Raw genomic sequence first — 20,722 nt, 5'->3', positions numbered from 1 at the left:
ATATATCTATATACAGAATGTATGTACAACAAACATGTTTCACAATTGCAGAAATTGCGTGATAATAAATGTTTTCAATATTGCTTCTTGTTCGAGAATCACCTAACATATTTGAAATTACATTTTTTTTTCGCAGCAGGAACTTATTTTTGGGTATAGTAGTTTCCGGTACGGTTTACCACTTCCGAGGTCGGCCATTTTATAAGACGCTTCGTGATCGCGTATGTTTGGATGCAGGGTGTCTTTTACTCTTTTTAGCTGCGAACTTTAGTATAAGTTCATTGTGTGATTATAAATTGTTTGCACAGTGAAAGAAGCCTCGACAATGATAAAACAAGAGGAGTAAGTATGAAATTTACATTTTTTTCAAAATTTAATCGAACGTATCTTTGTCGGCATGTGATATCACGTATAATTAGAGTAAACCGACACTAATGTGTCCGGATATATCGGCAACGTGATTTAGAGAATGAATATGCTTAATTACGTAGCTCCGATCAAAATTTACGCAGATTGTACGCTGGAAAAAGCTAACACAACCTGTGTTGTTGACGCAGTTGAAGATAACAGTTACCAAACATTATCTCGTATGTGATATTCCTATGTATATTTTAACTAATATTAGGAATCAAGTGCAAAATGATGAACGGGATCGAAGTAGAGAACGAGATCGCAATCGCAGATCAGACAGACAAAACCGCATAAATTCAACGAGTCGTGATCGGAGCAGAGAACGGAATGATCGAGGTGGCCGAAAAGCTTCGGATCGCCGGATTTATGTATCAAACATTCCCTATGATTTTCGCTGGCAAGATCTTAAGGATCTTTTCCGGACCGAGGTTGGAAAAGTTGCACATGTTGAACTTTTCACTGACGAAAATGACAAACCGAGAGGTTGTGGAATTGTGGAATTTGAAGATTTAGACTCTGTGAAAATAGCTGTGGAAAAAATGCACAGATATGATATTAAGGGAAGAAAGCTAGTGGTGAAGGAGGTAGTTAGTATATTATTATTTTTTCAGTCAACTTATATTTTGAACTACGTTACATATTCAGTATTAGAAACAGTTTCTAAAATTTACTCATTTTAGGACTTTGATATCGAACGTGATAAATATGGTCGGTTAGCCACTGCTCGTAACAATGATAGAATCCGTGATGACAGATTCAGAGATCCACCACGACCACAAGGAGGTGGACGACAAAATATGAATGTTCCCACTGGTGGTGGCGGTGGTGGTGGCGGCGGCGGTGGTGGCGGTGGAGGTGGAGGCGGCGGTGGCGGCGGAGGTGGTGATAATAAATTTGGAAATACTTATGGTTTAAGTACTCAATTTTTAGAATCATTATGCATTAATGGACCTTTAGTCACTAGAGTATTTGTGGCAAATGTAAGTTCAGTTTAACGTAAAGATTATATTAATTAAATAGAAAAGGTGAAGAGATGACCTAAATATTATGTACTGTATATTTAGCTTGATTACAAAGTGGATGAGAAGAAACTATTGGAAGTATTTAAGTTAGCTGGTAAAGTACTGCATGTTCAGTTAGGTAAAGACAAAGATGGGAAATCGAGAGGTTTTGGAGTTGTAGAATACGACCATCCTGTGGAATCAGTACAAGCTATATCAATGCTTCATAATCAACAATTGTATGATAGACGTATGACTGTTCGACTTGACAGAGCAAACGAACCAGACGTGCCACCAAAGTTACCTGAAGGTATACATTCATCTTATTGCAATTCACATTAATATTCCAGTTGCAGGAATAAAAATAACCGTTAATCATGTAATAGGTTTAAAGGCAATTGGAATGGGTCTTGGAGCTGGTGGTAATAGATTAATGGATGTAGCTAGAAACATTCCTAATGTTCAAGCAAATAATCCCCCTGTTGTAAATCCTATTTCTGCCCCTGTGTTGGCTGCTGGAGCATTCGGCGCTGGTTTAAATAATGTTGTGCCTGCACAATTAGGTAAGTCTTCCATGTATTAAAAGTTTAAAGATCAAATTAAATTGTGATGTAAGGAAATAATGAAAAATTGATTTATATTAGCATCCGCATTGTCGAACACAAATGCTGCAGCTCTTCAAGCAAGTCTGGCTGGAGGTTTAAGCGCAAACCTGACCACCAGTTCTCTGCTGAATTCATCTTTGACAAATGAATTGGCATCTAATTTAAATAACTTCGGCGGTGGAGTCGGAGGTTTGTCTAATTTACAAGCCTCTTTAACTGGCGGACAAGGCAACAATTCCTTTGCGCCGCGAGGCTTATCTAAAATGGACAATGATGTAGGCTTCGGTGGAAACAATGCTTTCGGTGGTTCTAACTTTGGAGGTGGCAGAGATTTTGACGGTGGATTCAATAGAGGAGACAATGACCGCGGTCCCGGTGGCGGTGGTGGTTTCTCTGGAAATCAGGGCCAGGGAGGAGGTAGCAACAGACAAAATGCCAATGGTTCACGACCAATGTCTGATACCATTGTAATAGGAAATGTATGTATGAATTTTTTACTTTACATTTGTCGCTTCTATGAAATGTGAGCATAGCTTCAGGAATGTTATAGTTACCTAGTAATTTGTGCTCATTTTATCATTACCTCTATTATATCTATTTTAAATTATCCTAAATGTATGCTCATATTCATAACATGCTTTGCATAAGGTCTAGTAGAAATTTATCTATGTATAAATTTCGTGTCGGATATAGTTACCACCAAACACCACGTGGCAAATGCTACGTGACAAATTCCAAGATGTTGGGGAAGTTAAATTTGCTGAGATGCGGGGAACCGACATGGGCATGGTTCGATTTGCATCTGAATGGGATGCTGAGCGTGCTGTGTGTATCCTTTAACAAACACGTTTATCCCGAGGCAAAATTATTTTTTTCTATATAGTGCATAATATCCGTGAGTATGTTTTGAAAATTTTGTCAAATAATATTCGAAAATTAGGATTGAAGATTAGGATATATAAATATTTTTAGTAGATTAGAGACTTTAAGGAATAGAAGTAAATTGTCGTCTTCCTTTCCTGTTGTCGAAGTTATCAGAGGTAGATGTTTCTCTTAGCTGTGTATACATATGTCATATATTATACGATAGGAATGATTTTGATATAATTTGCCACTGAAATCTATGGTGAGTCTAACAAATAGTCGAACGATTGAAAGATTTTCCTTAATATCACGTGTACAGCTATGATGAATCGAACGCGCATCGAGGGTAGAACGATTGATGTTCGCCTTTTCTAAAAAGTTGGGAACACATTTAAGGTAACATTATAGCAAACCTCTCTGCTGAGGTTGATGCTTAACCATAACTTATTGATGCGCAGCGAGAGGAGACTGGGTGTTCGTTTGTCGTCTGCAGGATTGTTCCGCTCCTGATGACAATACTTGAAATTCATCCTAGTTGTGTGGCAGAACGTAGGACAGTGGGTGAGAGAAGTATCTGTCGTTGGAAGATCAACAATCGTATTTTAATGCCTACTTCAACGTCGAAAAAATATTTATTCGCTGCCGGTGATCACCCTTCCTTGCTATGCAACTGTTTCAGTTTAAAAATTCTTTATTAGAGAATTATCGTTCCTTTTTACAGTGAAAGCTCCTAATTGTTCACTCCCGAAATCGAATACCCTTTCGTGTGATCGATACATAGTTTAATTGTTAGGCTTAGGTTCATAATGTTCAACGTAATCCGTAGGTTTTTTCAGTACTGTAGGTTTACACTATTTACAGTAATTATCAAAACGTAGTTTGTAAGTTTATTTTCTTAGTGTTTTGTGACGAGAGATCAATCGGTTTTCTCACATTCCGGTCGGAGAACATGTGACACTCTTGGTCGTGTTCGCGGACTGGTCAATCGATCCAGGTTAGACAGATTAATCTTTCAAGCATAAATACTGAACGCGATATAGCTGTTACGGGCTTTACGAGTTTAAAGTTTATGTATGTATGATAGATATTTTCATGTACAACAATCCTACGCAGCTCGTGGACGTGTGTCGGTTTTTCTGTGGTATCGGTCGCACTCTATTCTTGTATCTATCACATAACAAGGTACATGATGGCTCAACCAGGGGACTGTGTATTGTTTCCATTTGTAGTTCTGCGGTCTGATCCTTCTATTCGTCGCGCCACATCGTTCTTAGCAACTTGGAGATTCAAGTAGAGCATAAAAATTTTAGTTGTCATTAGGAAAGGTCCCTTCTTATAGTTCACTCGCTTTGAGACTTCGACGAACCAAGATTGGATGACCTTGTACACTCTTAAATTTGGCAGAATTGTCTTACGTATTGTGCATTAGAATATGTTTACCAAAGAATAGGTGATTCTCTAAATCATAGAGAACGAAAGAAAATTTTTAATAGTCTTTCACTGTCGAAAGATGCTGCACATAGGACAGAGGCTGTTCAGCTAATTTTATAAATTCCAATTTTTTGGTAAACATATTTCCTCTCGCCATGTAGATTTCGAGGAACATTCTGCGAATTGTATAACACTCTTGTATAACCACGACATCATGACAGTGATTGAATAAAATCCAAATTCGTTTTGACTACAAAAAAAAAAACATGCTGGTCGTTGTGTTTTATTTCTGTGTTGTTGTGATTCTTTAATACTTTAAGCAGGTCAAGTGCTGTCGATATGCATTGGCAAGGAGAGAGAGATGCATCGTTTTGGCAACTTAAAACGATCTGCAGTCATGTTTACGCAGAATCAAAGTTCCAAATGGATCGCACTTTCAACAAAAATCTCTGCTTAAAGATTTACCATTCTATCTCTAGATGTAGATATCCCTGTTTACTTTTGAGACGTTGAAGTTCCACACTCCCTATGCCGAATATTTGCTTCTATCGCAGGTGAGAAACTTTTCAAACGATTGTGGTTCCTGTTTCCTCAGTACCGAACATGTTTCAAGAATGAATGATTTGCTTGAAATCTGTTTATCAAACATTTGTTCCTGTTGTGCTGGAACATCATCGTTCGAAGAATATTTGGATCTCTTTCTCTGAAGATTGTTAATTCAGAGTTGTAACTGTGGTTGGAAATAGTGTATTAACAGGATTCGGAGGAGTTTAAGATTGGCTGGTAATGTGGCATTTCGTTCTTTAACATTGTGGTTGATTCTTATTTATTGTAGCATTCAGAGTGTATTTTTCACATTTATTGAGACACTTCTGTCTAGTCTAAAGAATTGTGGAATTCTTTATGTTCGAAGTGAATTGATATATTATTAAAAAAATAAACTCCCTCTGTGGCGATTATATCTTCTATGATGGTAAGTGGTGGCAATTCTTTTTTTTTTTAAATCAAGTCTTTGCTACAGTCATCAATGAAACAATTAATGCGTATTGAACCATATGAATTAACTGTCGTCGATCTTCACTTGTGTGGTTGCTAAATTTGTATCCTAACATTTCGAGGACGTTGTATCTTTTTTTTCCTTAATACTATCATTGACGTCAGATAGGGTCTTATTTGATAAGGCATGAGATCGTATGTAATGGGTTGACTATTTCCAATCGTAAGTGATCGAACATTCGTACTTTTGTTATTCCAAAATTGTTAGTGGAAGGATTTAATTGTTCCGACGATTGTCTCATGGTAGGGACAGCAGAATCTCTTCCTTGGTGTTATTGAAATTTATATATCGAAAGTGGTGCCTAAACATTGATTGTTAAAGGAAGAACGATGGAAGATATATTTGAGGAATTCAATTCGAATTACAAGAGGAGTACATTAAATAATGGGTGCATGTAAAAGTTTTGTTGGTTTAGATCATATGATGTAGTAAATGTCTTCAACATTTTTATTTTAGCAATTAAATTATCAACTGAATCTTTGTACAAAATTTTTTAAAAGTGTTCACTAAGCATATTCATTTGTTTAAGTTGTGCAGATTAAACAATTGTGCTGTTATTCACGAGAAACAAGTGAAAAATAGTATTAGAAACAAATGTCGAGCATTTATGTTAACGGAAATTTGTATGTTTTATTATTCACAATCAACAAACCTTTTACAAACGTATATTTTTAATATATAATTAATTTTTCTAATAGCGGCTACCATTTAATTGGAATATAAGGTAAGTTTAAAAATTTCAAAAACAGATTTTTATGTATATAATATATTGTTCTTCCAGGAAATCTATCTTGACTGACTGCAACATTTTTTTGTGGTAAGTTCTAAGGGTGTAATCCAGGATTAAATATATGACGAAAATAAATCGATTTAATTGTTTTTTATTTTCAGTGTTACAAATTTGCTAAATTGGATAGTCACAATACAATCTATTTTTTTTCTTTTTTTTTGACACTGTTAAAGTGTTAGTGAAAATCTACAAAAGTGAGTGAATTTAATAGCTTCAAAAGAAATTCGTTTAAAAAATCGTGAATGAAGCATTCCAAAGATTTGCAGGATCGTGATACTTGGTGTTTAGTGTTTAGCATTTATGGATTCCGTAAGGAATATTACGTATAATTTTTATATGTATATAATTTATTGTAAAATATCTATAATATGTATTATATTGGAAATAAAGTTACTAAATTTCAGAAAATATTCTAGATCATAATGTGTATGCAACAAGAAGATTATAAGTCAACAAATTATTATTTTGTTTGTAATAATTTTTGTTAACACTTAACAGTTTCACAACAATAGACATTGAAATTAAAGTTATAAATTTTAAATGACGGTATATTGTATACTTTTTATCAAATAAGAATGATCTAAAATATGCAATTAAAAAATAGGTAAATATAGAGAATGTTAAATATTATCGTTGATCTCGCTATTTTTTTCTAACATCCTGTCTAAATTTAAGAAATCGGTGAGTCCTGATAATATGAGTCCATATTTAACTAATCAATTAAAAAATTAGTAATATTTTATTGTTAAGAAGAAATTACGAAATGATATACTAATATTAATTTTTTAATGAACGAAGCAGCTCGATTTGCGACCAATAAAAATTTGCGTAACAGAATTCACGTACAAATCGCACGCCAAATCAGTTTTCAACTGTTTCAAATTTGTTTATATAACCTTTGACATATTCCTTGCCGTTTGACTTAACTTTAGTAAAGTGTTTATAGGAATCCAATAGAAAAGGCATTAATTGTTAATCTAAAATTAAATTTTTATTTTCAAATTTTTTTATAATTGTACAAATATCTGTAAATATAGATCCACTCGCTCTTCTATACATGTGTTTGCTACCTTCCGGTTTCTGAATAGCAGAAGACATTGTCTCGCAGGAACCAATCACGATCGAAGACCGTTTTTCTCACCTCGGTTTTTGGTATTCCTCTGACGTACGTAACTTTAGGTGGTGGAGGTTCATTTTTTTTCTTGCAAAATTCTTTAAAATAATGGCAGCCCAGTGGATACGAACCGCAGTAAGTTATGAACATATTGAGAAATCCTTGCGACAATCCATGTCTTCCACATAACCCAGCTTGTTCCCAAATGAAAGGTTAGAATCCATGAAAGAGTTTCATACCAGTCTATTCGATTGTAATTTCTTAGCAGAGTTCTATTCTTACTTTTTATACGTTTTTCCTCTTAGATTTGGTAATATCGATACATTTCTATGTTTCTGCCAGCCTATTTTATGAAATAAAATGTTATCAATGCCATGTCCATTTTGATAACCGTGAATTATACGAATATTTTATTAACAGGTTCCGAAAATTGGCAGTGTCCGTCTCTACAGCAGTAAAGTTCACAAATGTACTCTGATTCCTGGGGATGGTATCGGACCGGAAATCTCTGCCGCTGTCCAAAAGATTTTCGATGCTGCCAAGGTACAATGAGTTTTTCTCACATAAAATTGTAACTTAATAGTCGTTGTCTTTGCACGAGATTTTTATTTACATGCCAGTTCGTCGAACGATCTATATAGACATGTTCATTGTGATACTTTTTTTTTTTGTTACATTTTTGCACAGTAGTAGTCATGCTCATAGTGTTTGTGCTCTGTTGTTTATGGATTACTTATTGTATGAACCTTACAAGGTGACCCTATTTGTCCTACTACTAACCTTAAGGAGTTTATTTTAATCTTACTCTTATACAGGTTGATCCAATTGTAGGCTAATTCAGTCTGCTCTTATAGTAGCTAAGGTATGTTTTTTTAATTTGTATATTTTTTGTACAATGTAAACAGATGACATGTTCGTACGGCACCCCTTTTAATTGATTGCATGTTGTTCCTTGGCTTCATTTGTGTGTACAGTTTTAATTCCATCGAAGAACAACGTAACGTATCGTAGTTGCTTTAACAGTACCAATCATACGTTTCGTATTGCATAACACTATTACTCAACTTCTCCTATTTACTAGATAATATCGATATGCCTTGCTTTTTTTAAAAGTTTACAAAAGCGAAAGTGTATATGAATGTTCTTTAGTAGGTTTAATCTTTAATGCAATGATTAATTTAAAATATTTTTATTTGTCTTATACAAATTTACATTTATAAAGCTGTCTTATATACTAGGTGCCGATAGAATGGGAATCTGTCGATGTAACACCGGTAAAAGGTCCTGATGGTAAATTTGGTATTCCACAAGCTGCCATTGATTCAGTTAATAGGAATAAAATTGGTTTGAAAGGTCCTTTGATGACACCAATTGGAAAGGGACACAGATCTTTGAATCTTGCTCTGAGAAAGTAAGCCTGCCTTATCTTTTGTGTAATTAAAACCAATCTAATTCGCTTATCATATATACATGGGTATACTATGTTGGCTTTGATGATATATATCTTACATTGTTTGAGTTACATAATCGTGAATATCATTGCAGTCGTATGTTGTTCGAATTAATTGAAATAAGTATGCGCTATAAATACTTTTAAGACGATAAATCATTTGCATTACTCAATTAACGATCATCCTTTTTCCTCTTTTTCAGAGAATTCAACTTGTATGCCAACGTTCGACCCTGTCGCTCCCTAGAAGGTTACAAAACGCTGTATGATAATGTCGATGTTGTTACAATCAGAGAAAATACAGAAGGAGAGTACTCTGGTATTGAACACGAAATTGTCGAGGGAGTTGTACAGTCTATTAAGCTGATTACAGAAGAAGCTTCTAGTAGAGTAGCAGAATTTGCTTTCCAATATGCTCAGGATAATAATAGGAAAAAGGTGTGTAATATATCATGACACCATTGTTGTTAAAAATCCATGGAATGTTAAATAAGTATTGATCTTTTCACAGGTAACTGCTGTACACAAAGCTAACATTATGAGAATGTCAGATGGTTTGTTCTTGAGGTGCTGTCGTGATGCTGCTCAAAAATTCCCTAATATTAAGTTTGAAGAAAGATACTTGGACACAGTTTGTTTAAACATGGTCCAAGATCCCAGCCAATATGACGTACTTGTAATGCCCAATTTGTACGGTGACATTCTGTCCGATATGTGTGCTGGTCTCGTAGGAGGACTTGGTCTCACACCCAGTGGAAATATCGGCTTGAATGGTGCTTTGTTCGAATCTGTATGTACACGAAACTAATAATCATTCTTTATTGCAAGCGATAGAATCGTAGTTAATATTTTTACTTATAAAACAGGTGCACGGAACTGCTCCCGATATTGCAGGCCAGGACAAAGCTAATCCTACCGCGTTATTGCTCTCTGCTGTAATGATGCTCAAATATATGGGTTTGAATAAATACGGGAACATCATCGAAAAGGCTGCTTACGAAACTATTAAAGAAGGTAAATCACTGACCGGCGATCTTGGTGGAACGGCGAAGTGCAGCGATTACACCAATGAAATCTGCAAAAAGGTTGCAGCCATGTCGAAGTAAAATAACTCAAAGTTTATGAAAAATAAACTGCCAAATACTCGTAGAAATGTTGCGCATGAGTAATCTTGTATTCGACCGTCTCTGTAATTACTGTTTTCTAAAAGCATTCTCAGCGTACATATTCAGGGTAGGTCTGCAATTTAATTGACCGTATTTCGAGTATTATACGAGTTGTAGAAAAAAGTGTCTTGATCATTGTTTACACACAAACACACATTTAGATAATTTTTTCCAAGTACTTGTTTATCTAGTTTATCGTAATATAATGTTACTTGACTTCGTGGAGTTTGCTAACAGTGTAATGGCATTTAATATTATTTTATTGGTATCGTATCGAACACACACGCAGTCTAACAGCGTGTACGGACTGAATATCCTATATATGCCTGTTACACTGTATCTGTTGTTGTTGGCGGAAGATTTTCGTAGAATTTGTAAAAAAAAAGCGATTAGATATGTAAATTAATCTAGGAACAGTATATAATACCTTTAAATGATATTGTTATGAAAGAAGCATGGTCTCCGAAACGAGTTTCAAAAATCAACCTTGCGCAGTATTACACATTAATAAAATATTAGAAATCGAACAAAAAGCTTCTTTACTTGACCTTAAAGAAATCATGGTAGTACATTAAAGATGCAAAGTGTCAAGAATGTGCAGTATTACGTTAACAGAGATTACAATTCAACACGTTTTTTTGTCTTTTTAATTTGACCCATAAAGCCGTTGAAACCCATGTTGTTATGTACGTTATGCTTTTTTTAACTACCTCACGCCGATAAAACATGATAATAAATAAACAATATTCATTTGAAACAAATGAGAAACGTGTTTATACCACCATAAAGATAGCAATGTTCACAATATTCTTTGAAAGGAGAATGAACTCGATAGAGTAGTTCGAGATAAAAGAAGTTCGTAAAACGATTCTTTCAGTACAAACATTGCATACTTCCACATCCAGCAAGTGTTACATTATAGCTTCCGTCCCCCTACCACTTCATAACTCCACCCACCATTTCCCCCTTTCTTTATGGCGCAGTATGCTTCTCAGGGAAAACTCTCAAGTATGAGAAAAGTTGTCGGCTATATTTCACCGGCGATGGCAGGGGGGGGGGGGGGGGATGAGGAAAGGCTCGGTGTCATCTTCGCTGCTCGTTAATTCTTCCCGTGATTTATCGAGATTCCCCGGCCGAGTAATGACTGACTCTTTGTAAATTTTTGATATTAGATTTCCCTGTTGCGGCTGATTTATATACGAAAACGGACCACCATCGTATTAGAATTTTTCTCGCGATTGGCATGCAGTCGCATTTTCAATTTTCAAACTTCCTGATCAATTGATCATCCTGCTTTCTATTCTTTTTATTAGCCTTATATTAAATAAGAACATATATATAATAATAATAATTATATATATATATATATATATATATTATTGTTATATATATTATATATTATTATATTATATATATATGCTCGAGCATAAAAGGTTTATCTATCGTGCACAGTGTACATTGATTACCGTTTCTGACACTGAAATTTCTACTTCAATGAAACAAATTCATGTTTAACCTTCGGAAGTCGAATGGTTTTCGACGAGTCATTCGGACTCATAACAAAGTTTGTGTTGTGTCAACATTGCTTTCGACATACCAGGCCGTCTTATCGCTCACGGGTCAAAATGACTCAGTATTCGACGGACGACGGTTAAGGAACATCTACGCCATTTTGATTTATTACATTATAAATATTTAATTTTCTAACATCCAGTAAGTGAACTTATTATTTCTCGTAGCAGAGAGATTGGTAATCGAAAATTTATTCGCGATTATTATTAACTTATTAACATTATTAACTCTTTGCACTCGAGTGGTGACTCTGAGGCACCATTAAAATTGTTACATCATGTTCCAAGATAATTTTTATATTATAAAAGTCTAGACATGAAAGAATGGTTAAAAGTCTAATTGTTGCACGAGTCGCAAGACTATAAATTTCATATGCATAAAATGCAAGTTAAAAATTACAGTTAAAATAGCCTCGAGTGCAAAGGATTAAGAAATTGATCCAAACATTATCTCGTATGTGATATTCCTACGTATATTTTAACTAATATTAGGAATCAAGTGCAAAATGATGAACGGGATCGAAGTAGAGAACGAGATCGCAATCGCGGATCAGACAGACAAAACCGCACAAATTCAACGAGTCGTGATCGGAGCAGAGAACGGAATGATCGAGGTGGCCGAAAAGCTTCGGATCGTCGGATTTATGTATCAAACATTTCCTATGATTTTCGCTGGCAAGATCTTAAGGATCTTTTCCGGACCGAGGTTGGAAAAGTTGCGCATGTTGAACTTTTCACTGACGAAAATGACAAACCGAGAGATTGTGGAATCGTGGAATTTGAAGATTTAGACTCTGTGAAAATAGCTGTGGAAAAAATGCACAGATATGATATTAAGGGAAGAAAGCTAGTGGTGAAGGAGGTAGTTAGTATATTATTATTTTTTCAGTCAACTTATATTTTGAACTACGTTACATATTCAATATTAGAAACAGTTTCTAAAATTTACTCATTTTAGGACTTTGATATCGAACGTGACAAATATGGTCGGTTAGCCACTGCTCGTAACAATGATAGAATCCGTGATGACAGATTCAGAGATCCACCACGACCACAAGGAGGTGGACGACAAAATATGAATGTTCCCACTGGTGGTGGCGGTGGTGGCGGCGGAGGTGGTGATAGTAAATTTGGAAATACTTATGGTTTAAGTACTCAATTTTTAGAATCATTATTCATTAATGGACCTTTAGTCACTAGAGTATTTGTGGCAAATGTAAGTTCAGTTTAACGTAAAGATTATATTAATTAAATAGAAAAGGTGAAGGGATGACCTAAATATTATGTGCTGTATATTTAGCTTGATTACAAAGTGGATGAGAAAAAGCTATTGGAAGCATTTAAGTTAGCTGGTAAAGTGCTGCAGAAGAAAACTATTGGTGAATGGTTAAGAAATTGATCCATTTTCTAATTGCGATAAGAGTGCGCTTCTCGTTTCTATAAAACGACATTTCTTGGTCGAGCACCGAAGGTGATTTTTCGTAGGATATGTAAAATCGCGGGCCCCTCGGCGGATCGTTTTACAAATCGCTTTTCGGGGGTAAGACTAACGAGTCGTCTTGACGGTTACAGGTCAAAGATGCATCAAGTGGAAAAGGTGCAAGGCGCATCAAACCCCTCCCCCGCCGGTTCCCCGCGGTGGGTAGTTACACAAAGGTGAAACACTCGGGCGAAGTGCGGAAAGCGACGCATGCATATTCAGCGGCGAGGCCGACGTAGTCATAGGAATAATAAAAATTCGAGGGTTGAAATTATTTAGATTTATGCCCGCTCTCTTGTCGTCGTGCCGGCGGTGACGAGAAGCGATTCGATTCCAGGGAACAAATTTCATGCATTATTCAGGACCTGCCGCAATGCACCCCAGTCAATGGAACCGATCCTTTGGAAAAAGTCGTTTTTAATCTCTCGCCGCGTTCCAATAATGCGCGTGCACCCGCTCGCGTTCCGCTTTCACCCCCTTTATGAGCGGAAACCGTGTTTTCTGCTTTTAATGCGGAAACGGGTTCGAACGCGAACAATACACGCAACGGGACCTATCCGTGTCTGTGAATAGGACAAGACACCGGTTTAGGAAACTGTGATTTAGTTTTCATCTGCACGCGTAACGTAAGCGTTGCTTCGATAATTCGGAAGAATCCGCGAAATTTCGACGTGCGACGCGAAATGCAAAAATTTATATTCATTCACGTCAGGGGTGTCAAACTCGAAAGCTAACTTGGGCCAAATAAACAATGCTTAACTTTAGGTGGGCCGCAAAAAAAAGTCAATGTTCATACAAACAAATATTTGTATTTTGACTAGTACATTGTAATAAACGTATATAAAGTTAAATTATTGTTTACGTCCTGATACTTGACATCTCTTCTCTGATACTATCTTTCTTATTTCGGGAGAAATTTGATTGGCCGAGACTACTTTCAACATTTCTAATTCACATTTCTATTTTATTTTTACTTTGCGTAAAATTTGTTATATCTTGTTCTAAGATAATTTCTATGTTGACAAAGTTTAAAAAATTGTTAAAAGTGTAACTGTTGTGATGTTCACGGAACATCAAAAGTGCCTTCTGAAAGTTCGCGGTGCAAATATCGAGCAGCGCGATTAACCCTTTGCACACGAGCGGTGATTCGAAGGCACCGCTAAAATTTGTTATATTTCGTTCTAAGATAATTTCTATGTTGACAAAGCTCAGATTTAAAAAATTGTTGAAAGTGTAACCGTTGTGTGAGTCACAGGACACAATTTCATACTCATAAAATGCACTTTCTCGTAGAAAATGAAAATTCTATAAGTCAGAAAATTTATTTTAAATTTTCCATTCAAATATTGAGTTGGCAACTAAGTAATTGCCGATTTCAGTTCTAGATGTCTCTCACTCCCATTTTTATGATATCCGTAAACGTTATATTATAAAATTATTATTATTATTATGTTATTTTTTATTGTCCGCGAATGTTAGCAACTGGACAAATTGAATGCAGCGGTCAAGGAAAAGCGACCAGAATTGGTCGATCGTAAAGGTGTCATTTTCCAGCAGGACAATGCTAGGCCGCACACGTCTTTGTCCACTCGGCAAAAATTGATGGATATTGGTTGGGAATCGATGTTACACCCACCATATAGCCCTGATCTCGCGCCATCGGATCACCACTTATTTCGATCCCTGGACAACTCCCTTCGTGGTAAAACTTTTAACGACAATGACGCTGTAAAATCTCACTTAACTCAGTTTTTGGCCGAAAAGAATCAGACTTTCTACGAGCGTGGAATTTTCAAGTTGTCGGAGAGATGGCAAAAGGTCGTCGAACAAAATGGAAAATACATTACAGATTAAACTTCGTTCCAAGTAAAAAAAAAATTTTTATTTCATTGAACAAATCGGCAATTACTTAGTTGCCAACCCAATAATATCTCGAGAGCGTTTCGGTCTACGCCGATCTGCGCGCAACGATCTAATAATAATCAACTTTCATAGTTATTATTTCACTTTTTTATTTGCTTACTTGGTTTCTTGAAGTTTCATCTGCGGGTTTTTAAGTCGGTGTTAAGAACAATGATAGTTTTCGTCGGTTTACGAAGCGTTGGATTTTTAACAATGAACCTATTGTCGCTGGTCGAACGAGTAATTCTGGTTTATGTTAGAAGTGTTGAACCAAATGAATGTATTCGTTCAAACGTAATTTTGTCTAATTTCATTTCGTCGAAATGTAAAAGGATCAGACTTTCTACGAGCGTGGAATTTTCAAGTTGTCGGAGAGATGGCAAAAGGTCGTCGAACAAAATGGAAAATACATTACAGATTAAACTTCGTTCCAAGTAAAAACAATTTTTTATTTCATCGAATAAATCGGCAACTACTTAATTGCCAATCCAATAGCTTCGAATGCAAAGGGTTAATATTATTGCTTTTATACAAGAAGACGATACAGGCCGAGTTCGTCGCGTTCGTCGTGGCGCAGTCGGTGCTGAAATCGTTAATCGTTTCGTGGATCGATCCGTAATCTTCTTACAGCGGATAAACGTGTCTCGCAGCAGCTGCAACGGGAAAGGTCTTAAGTCGACGTTTTCGTTGGTGCTCGGCCGTCGCACTCAGTCGAGCACGGTTCTCCATTCGATCGGCATTTCCTTGAAACAATGAGGGGAAACCAAGGAGTTCTAGCCGTCCTCGCGATCTTCGTCGTTGCTGTCCATGGACGAGTTTATTACTTACAGAACCCGGAAGCGGACCGATACGCTGGCTTAACTTATCCCATTCCGAACGAACAATCTTCCCGCGATCTAGATCTTAGCTTCTCCGCCGGGGATCCGATCGAAATCGATGACAGCGTTCAGCCCGTTAAAAAGGTGAGCTTTTACTTTGAATCTTGAGCACGGTTTTTAATGTTAAAATGTGTACTTTACATTTAATATATTATATTTATATAATTATAATATATTATTAATTCTAATATTAATAATATATTAATTAATATATTAATTATAATTATTTATAATTACTTTACATTAATTGCTACGCGACTTTAGATTACATAAATGTGGATTCTCAGGGTCAAGAAATTGTAACATGTTTTTCTTCGAATATCTGTTCTTCATTCTTTGCGAGAATCTCGCCTAAAAAGGCGAGCTAATTCTGTTGTTTGTTAAACGATGCCATAAGCGACTATAAGCGGCCATTTCAATTATGAAATTGACGTCGACGAGTGGCGACAAGCAATCGAATATTGCGTTCAATCCTGTTTTATAAATCTATATAATATATATTAACCCTTTCCACTCGAACGGCGACTCCAAGGCGCCATTAAAAATTGTTACGTCACGTTTCGAAATAATTTTATTAATCAAATTCGTTCATATTTGAAGAACTGTTCGAAAGAAAACTGTTGCAACAATCACAAAATTCAATTTCATACGTATAAAATGCATTAGGTTATATAAAATGGAAATACAATGGGTCAGAAAAACTGTATTAAATTTTGCGTTAATTTGACTTCGAGTGCGAAGGGTTAATGTATATAATATATGTTATATATAATATCTATACATATATATCTATATATATCTATATCTATATCTATATATATATATATCTATATATGTATATAAATATATATCTATATCTATATATATATATCTATATATATATATATATATATCTATATATATATATATATATATCTATATATATATATATATATATATATATATAGATATATATATAGATAGATATATAGATGTATAGATATAGATATGTATGTATATATATATACATATATATCTATACATATCTATACATAATATCTATACATAATAAGGAAGAATTTCTGGCCATTATTCGGAATTTTCAACGACTCATGATAATCCGATAAATTAATTTCTGCGAAACGATCGATAATCAATTGCAACGCGTAAAATTCGTCTTCTAATAAAATTGTAAAAATAGACGCTCGCGTCCCTGGATAGTTGTTAATTATTTTTACGCGCGCATACGCGAACGTTGAATCAATTTCACCGTTCCTGCGACGAGGAGGTACATTAATTTCGGTGTAAATCGAAGCACGGTGGAACAATATTTACAAAAACGATATCGTTTTCGCGATCTGCAAACTGAATATTGTAAACGGTCTAATATTTTTCGACGGCGTTGCGCGTATTTGTTCGCGCCGCAACGGAAATATAAGCTCGATCTAAACGTAACTTTATCGGGCTAAACATCCTCGACGAATTGAAAATAGTTTGTCTTTCGATGGCCGCGAACGGATCCCCGGCGTCGACACGGTGATAGCCGTTTAATTAAACGAGCACGAAGAGTGGCGCCGTTAATCCGGTTAATGGCGAAACGTCCGGCGAATAAATATTAGCCGCGGGCTCGGGATGTTAATTGCAACGCAGTGCCATGATTGTAGCGTTAATGTTCAAATTAGGTGTACACGCTGGTCGCGCCGGCAAAGCCGCTCATCGAGGTGAACAAAGAGGAGTTACCGAGCGCTCGATACAAATTGGTTGAGGCACCTATTAAGAGATTTGCTGGTTTGGACGACGTCATCGTTCTCCCAGAACCGGGCCGCAAAACGGTGAAAATCGATGGGAACAACAAGGGAGAAGTGATCTTGGAACTCCGTGTTATCGCTAATCACGACAGCGCTTGACCAAACTCTCTGAAAGGGGGTGATAACCAGCGACGGAATCAGCCGTGCCGAGAGGTAACGAATATAACAAGGTAGTAAACCAAGTCGGACCATAAACGGAAGTAGTTTTTCGGAGTCGGGAACGTCGTCGAGATTTTAGAAATTTACTTGCTAATTCGCGTAGCATATTAATTGCTATTTGTATATTGCTATTTATTTTTAATTTAGCGTTTATTATTTATTATATTTGGCAATTTATTTTAATATAAATATTTTATATTTAGCAATTTATTATATTTAGTATAAACGGAAGTAGTTTTTCGGAGTCGGGAACGTCGTCGAGATTTTAGAAATTTACTTGCTAATTCGCGTAGCATATTAATTGCTATTTGTATATTGATATTTATTTTTAATTCAGTATTTATTATTTATTATATTTGGCAATTTATTTTAATATAAATATTTTATATTTAGCAATTTATTATATTTAGTATAAACGGAAGTAGTTTTTCGGAGTCGGGAACGTCGTCGAGATTTTAGAAATTTACTTGCTAATTCGCGTAGCATATTAATTGCTATTTGTATATTGCTATTTATTTTTAATTTAGCGTTTATTATTTATTATATTTGGCAATTTATTTTAATATAAATATTTTATATTTAGCAATTTATTATATTTAGTATAAACGGAAGTAGTTTTTCGGAGTCGGGAACGTCGTCGAGATTTTAGAAATTTACTTGCTAATTCGCGTAGCATATTAATTGCTATTTGTATATTGATATTTATTTTTAATTCAGTATTTATTATTTATTATATTTGGCAATTTATTTTAATATAAATATTTTATATTTAGCAATTTATTATATTTAGTATAAACGGAAGTAGTTTTTCGGAGTCGGGAACGTCGTCGAGATTTTAGAAATTTATTTGCTAATTCGCGCAGCATATTAATTGCTATTTGTATATTGCTATTTATTTTTAATTTAGCATTTATTATTTATTATATTTGGCAATTTATTTTAATATAGATATTTTATATTTAGCAATTTATTTAGCTATTTATTATATTTAGCATAAACGGAAGTAGTTTTTCGTAGTCGGGAACACCGTCAAGATTTTAGAAATTTATTCGCGTTGCAAATTAATTGCTATTTGTATACTGCTATTTATTTATGTTTAGCATTTATTGACTGTCGATTTGACTGTCGGTTGTTTATTAAACTGCCACTTTTGCATCATGCTTATTTTTATATTCTAGTATATCCGCATCGCAAATGTATTTAATGCCGAGCAGATATATTTGCAATAATAAATTGTTCGCTATCGTGTACTATTCTTTTTTATATAACGTACGTATCTTTTTTGCTGTAGAAGATTTAAACCTTCAAATTTTATTCAGTGTAGAGCAAACACGTGGCTGATTGCGAACACGTGATATGTAAAAATCGAAACTGGATTTGTGAAATCATTGTTGCTTCCATCGGTTTTATTCTAATCCGAACTCATTGTATCGCAAAAATATATTTGGTTTCTATATTCTCTGTTGTAATTTACACTGTGTTTCGGCACGAACGTGTGTAACAATTTATGCGGTATATAAATCGCTTGATTACATGGCTACGATTAGTGAAAACAGCGAGCAATGGGTGAACTTTTGAAAAAATCAATTTTTCTCCCTGAAATTAACGAGGTTATTTTAACGTTTTCTTCTCATTTCCTCGGTTTTTTAACGAGGTCCTCGAAGCTTATTCGACACCGATTGACACAAAATTTTAAATATTAATATATATATTAATTATATATATTAATATATATAATATACATATTAATTATTAATATATATATATATATATATATATATATATATATATATATATATATATTAATAATTAATATAATATAATAATAATAATATAATATTATATTAATAATATAACAAATTAATAATTAATATATTAATAATAATATATATATATATATATTATATTATTATTAATATTAATACTAGAATCAACCAAAAATGTTTATCTTTTCTATGTTTTTCCAGGCCTCCGAAGTTTATCAAAACATGCAAAAATCAATAACCGAATATTTCAAAGTATCGCCACTTTTTTAAATTACCGACCTTTTCCCTTTCTTCTGGCACCTGCTACAGCCAAATTCATACTAATCAAGGAACTTCCACGTTTTTCTGTTGATTTCAGACAAGCAGAACGCTCGGAATCTCGGAATCATGGACACCTTCAGACGCCCCTTTCTTTACAAGCGACTATTTTTCCGGCTACGCAGCGTCACTGATTGCACCTTTATTTTTCCTCTAAAAAATGTCGCAACCTCGTTGCAATATACGTACAAATAAACGCTGTCGATTTGACTTCAAAAGAAAACAACAGTTTCTCCCCCCAAAAAAACCAGCCCCAACAGAGTTAAAAAAGAAACAAAAACACAAACTTCACAGCGGAATGCCCCCTTAATAAAACGATAAAGCGCAGCAGAAGAAAAAAAACGACGGATCGACGGTCGCTAATGCACGCGAATTTTATCGGAGTCGCCAGATTCTGGAGGCCGGAACAATCGTACGACTCGAGACTGTCAGCGCGCCGTCTACCCTCGCGGAACGATGTCATTGATACCAGACGGATTCCCGCTTCAAGCATGCTTCATCGATCTAACTGCGCGCAAACACGAACTTTTCGATTCGACGTCCTCGAACCGCCGGCCGGGGTGATCGATATCCCTCGTCAGATTTACCATCGTCCCTAAAAGCCGCGTATCTCTTGTCATTCCACGCCGTACGCGTATTCGAGGACTTCCCCTAATAATTGTGCTGCGCCTAGCCTCGCCTCGCCGCGCGGCGCGGCGGGCTCCCGTCGAACAGAGAGTTGCGTTATATCCCGATCGACGGACGACCCGTCACGGAAGTTTATTAATGTCAAATAACGTCGGCGGGCCGACGGGAAAGCGTGACCGTTATCCGCGGCTGAATGTGACGGCTCCTTTCGGCGTGTGCATCGCGCTCCTTCGAGGGCGCCCTCGATTATAACGAGCCTGACGCATTCAGAAAGGTGAGGAGGCCCGGCCCTCCGTTCTCTGTTTTTCAACCCTCCTCGGTGTCGCTCGCGCGCGCCCCTTCGCT

General features: G+C 35.6%; 4 protein-coding genes and 1 long non-coding RNA gene across 11 annotated transcripts; 4 read left to right on the top strand and 1 right to left on the bottom strand.

The window, feature by feature from the left end:
* The first annotated feature begins 180 nt into the window (after positions 1-180).
* Positions 181-6,567, top strand: rump (heterogeneous nuclear ribonucleoprotein rumpelstiltskin). Of its 6 annotated transcripts, none has more exons than XM_033467896.2 (10): positions 181-342; positions 626-998; positions 1,092-1,391; positions 1,476-1,722; positions 1,799-1,975; positions 2,057-2,206; positions 2,297-2,496; positions 2,711-2,846; positions 3,201-3,277; positions 3,340-6,567. In XM_033467896.2, exons 1-9 carry the CDS (start codon positions 326-328, stop codon positions 3,254-3,256), a joined length of 1,656 nt encoding a protein of 551 aa, XP_033323787.2. In that variant the 5' UTR covers positions 181-325; the 3' UTR covers positions 3,257-3,277; positions 3,340-6,567. The 6 variants fall into 6 exon arrangements, 3 of the variants coding, with proteins under 3 accessions (XP_033323787.2, XP_033323786.2, XP_033323784.2); XR_013033101.1 differs by having other exon boundaries at positions 182-342; positions 2,057-2,496; positions 3,340-6,186; positions 6,261-6,567; XR_013033103.1 differs by lacking the exon at positions 3,201-3,277 and having other exon boundaries at positions 2,057-2,496; positions 2,711-2,912; positions 6,151-6,186; positions 6,261-6,567.
* Positions 6,568-7,128: 561 nt separating this feature from the next.
* LOC117219035 (uncharacterized) lies at positions 7,129-7,700 on the bottom strand. Its single transcript, XR_004489933.2, has 2 exons — positions 7,556-7,700; positions 7,129-7,467 (listed from the first exon to the last, which is right to left on the bottom strand). It is a non-coding gene; the product is annotated as an uncharacterized LOC117219035 (long non-coding RNA).
* Idh3a (isocitrate dehydrogenase [NAD] subunit alpha, mitochondrial) lies at positions 7,248-10,650 on the top strand. Its single transcript, XM_033467888.2, has 6 exons — positions 7,248-7,408; positions 7,694-7,816; positions 8,512-8,684; positions 8,927-9,161; positions 9,235-9,513; positions 9,590-10,650. The coding sequence occupies exons 1-6, from the start codon at positions 7,382-7,384 to the stop codon at positions 9,827-9,829; spliced, it is 1,077 nt and encodes a 358-aa protein (XP_033323779.1). The 5' UTR covers positions 7,248-7,381; the 3' UTR covers positions 9,830-10,650.
* A 1,496-nt stretch (positions 10,651-12,146) lies between these two features.
* LOC117219032 (uncharacterized) lies at positions 12,147-12,933 on the top strand. The gene is made up of 3 exons (XM_076520771.1): positions 12,147-12,325; positions 12,419-12,676; positions 12,761-12,933. The coding sequence occupies exons 1-3, from the start codon at positions 12,278-12,280 to the stop codon at positions 12,857-12,859; spliced, it is 405 nt and encodes a 134-aa protein (XP_076376886.1). The 5' UTR covers positions 12,147-12,277; the 3' UTR covers positions 12,860-12,933.
* Positions 12,934-15,405: 2,472 nt separating this feature from the next.
* On the top strand, positions 15,406-19,960 carry LOC117219000 (uncharacterized). Of its 2 annotated transcripts, none has more exons than XM_033467823.2 (3): positions 15,406-15,804; positions 17,382-17,677; positions 19,791-19,960. In XM_033467823.2, exons 1-2 carry the CDS (start codon positions 15,595-15,597, stop codon positions 17,604-17,606), a joined length of 435 nt encoding a protein of 144 aa, XP_033323714.1. In that variant the 5' UTR covers positions 15,406-15,594; the 3' UTR covers positions 17,607-17,677; positions 19,791-19,960. The 2 variants fall into 2 exon arrangements, with proteins under 2 accessions (XP_033323714.1, XP_033323713.1); XM_033467822.2 differs by having other exon boundaries at positions 15,440-15,804; positions 17,382-17,660.
* The last annotated feature ends 762 nt before the right edge of the window (positions 19,961-20,722 follow it).

Source organism: Megalopta genalis, chromosome 4 (genome assembly GCF_051020955.1).
Source record: "Megalopta genalis isolate 19385.01 chromosome 4, iyMegGena1_principal, whole genome shotgun sequence".
NCBI classification, from domain to species: domain Eukaryota; kingdom Metazoa; phylum Arthropoda; class Insecta; order Hymenoptera; family Halictidae; genus Megalopta; species Megalopta genalis.
Note: the sequence above shows the minus strand (reverse complement) of the source record. Positions and strands in the feature narration are given on the sequence as shown.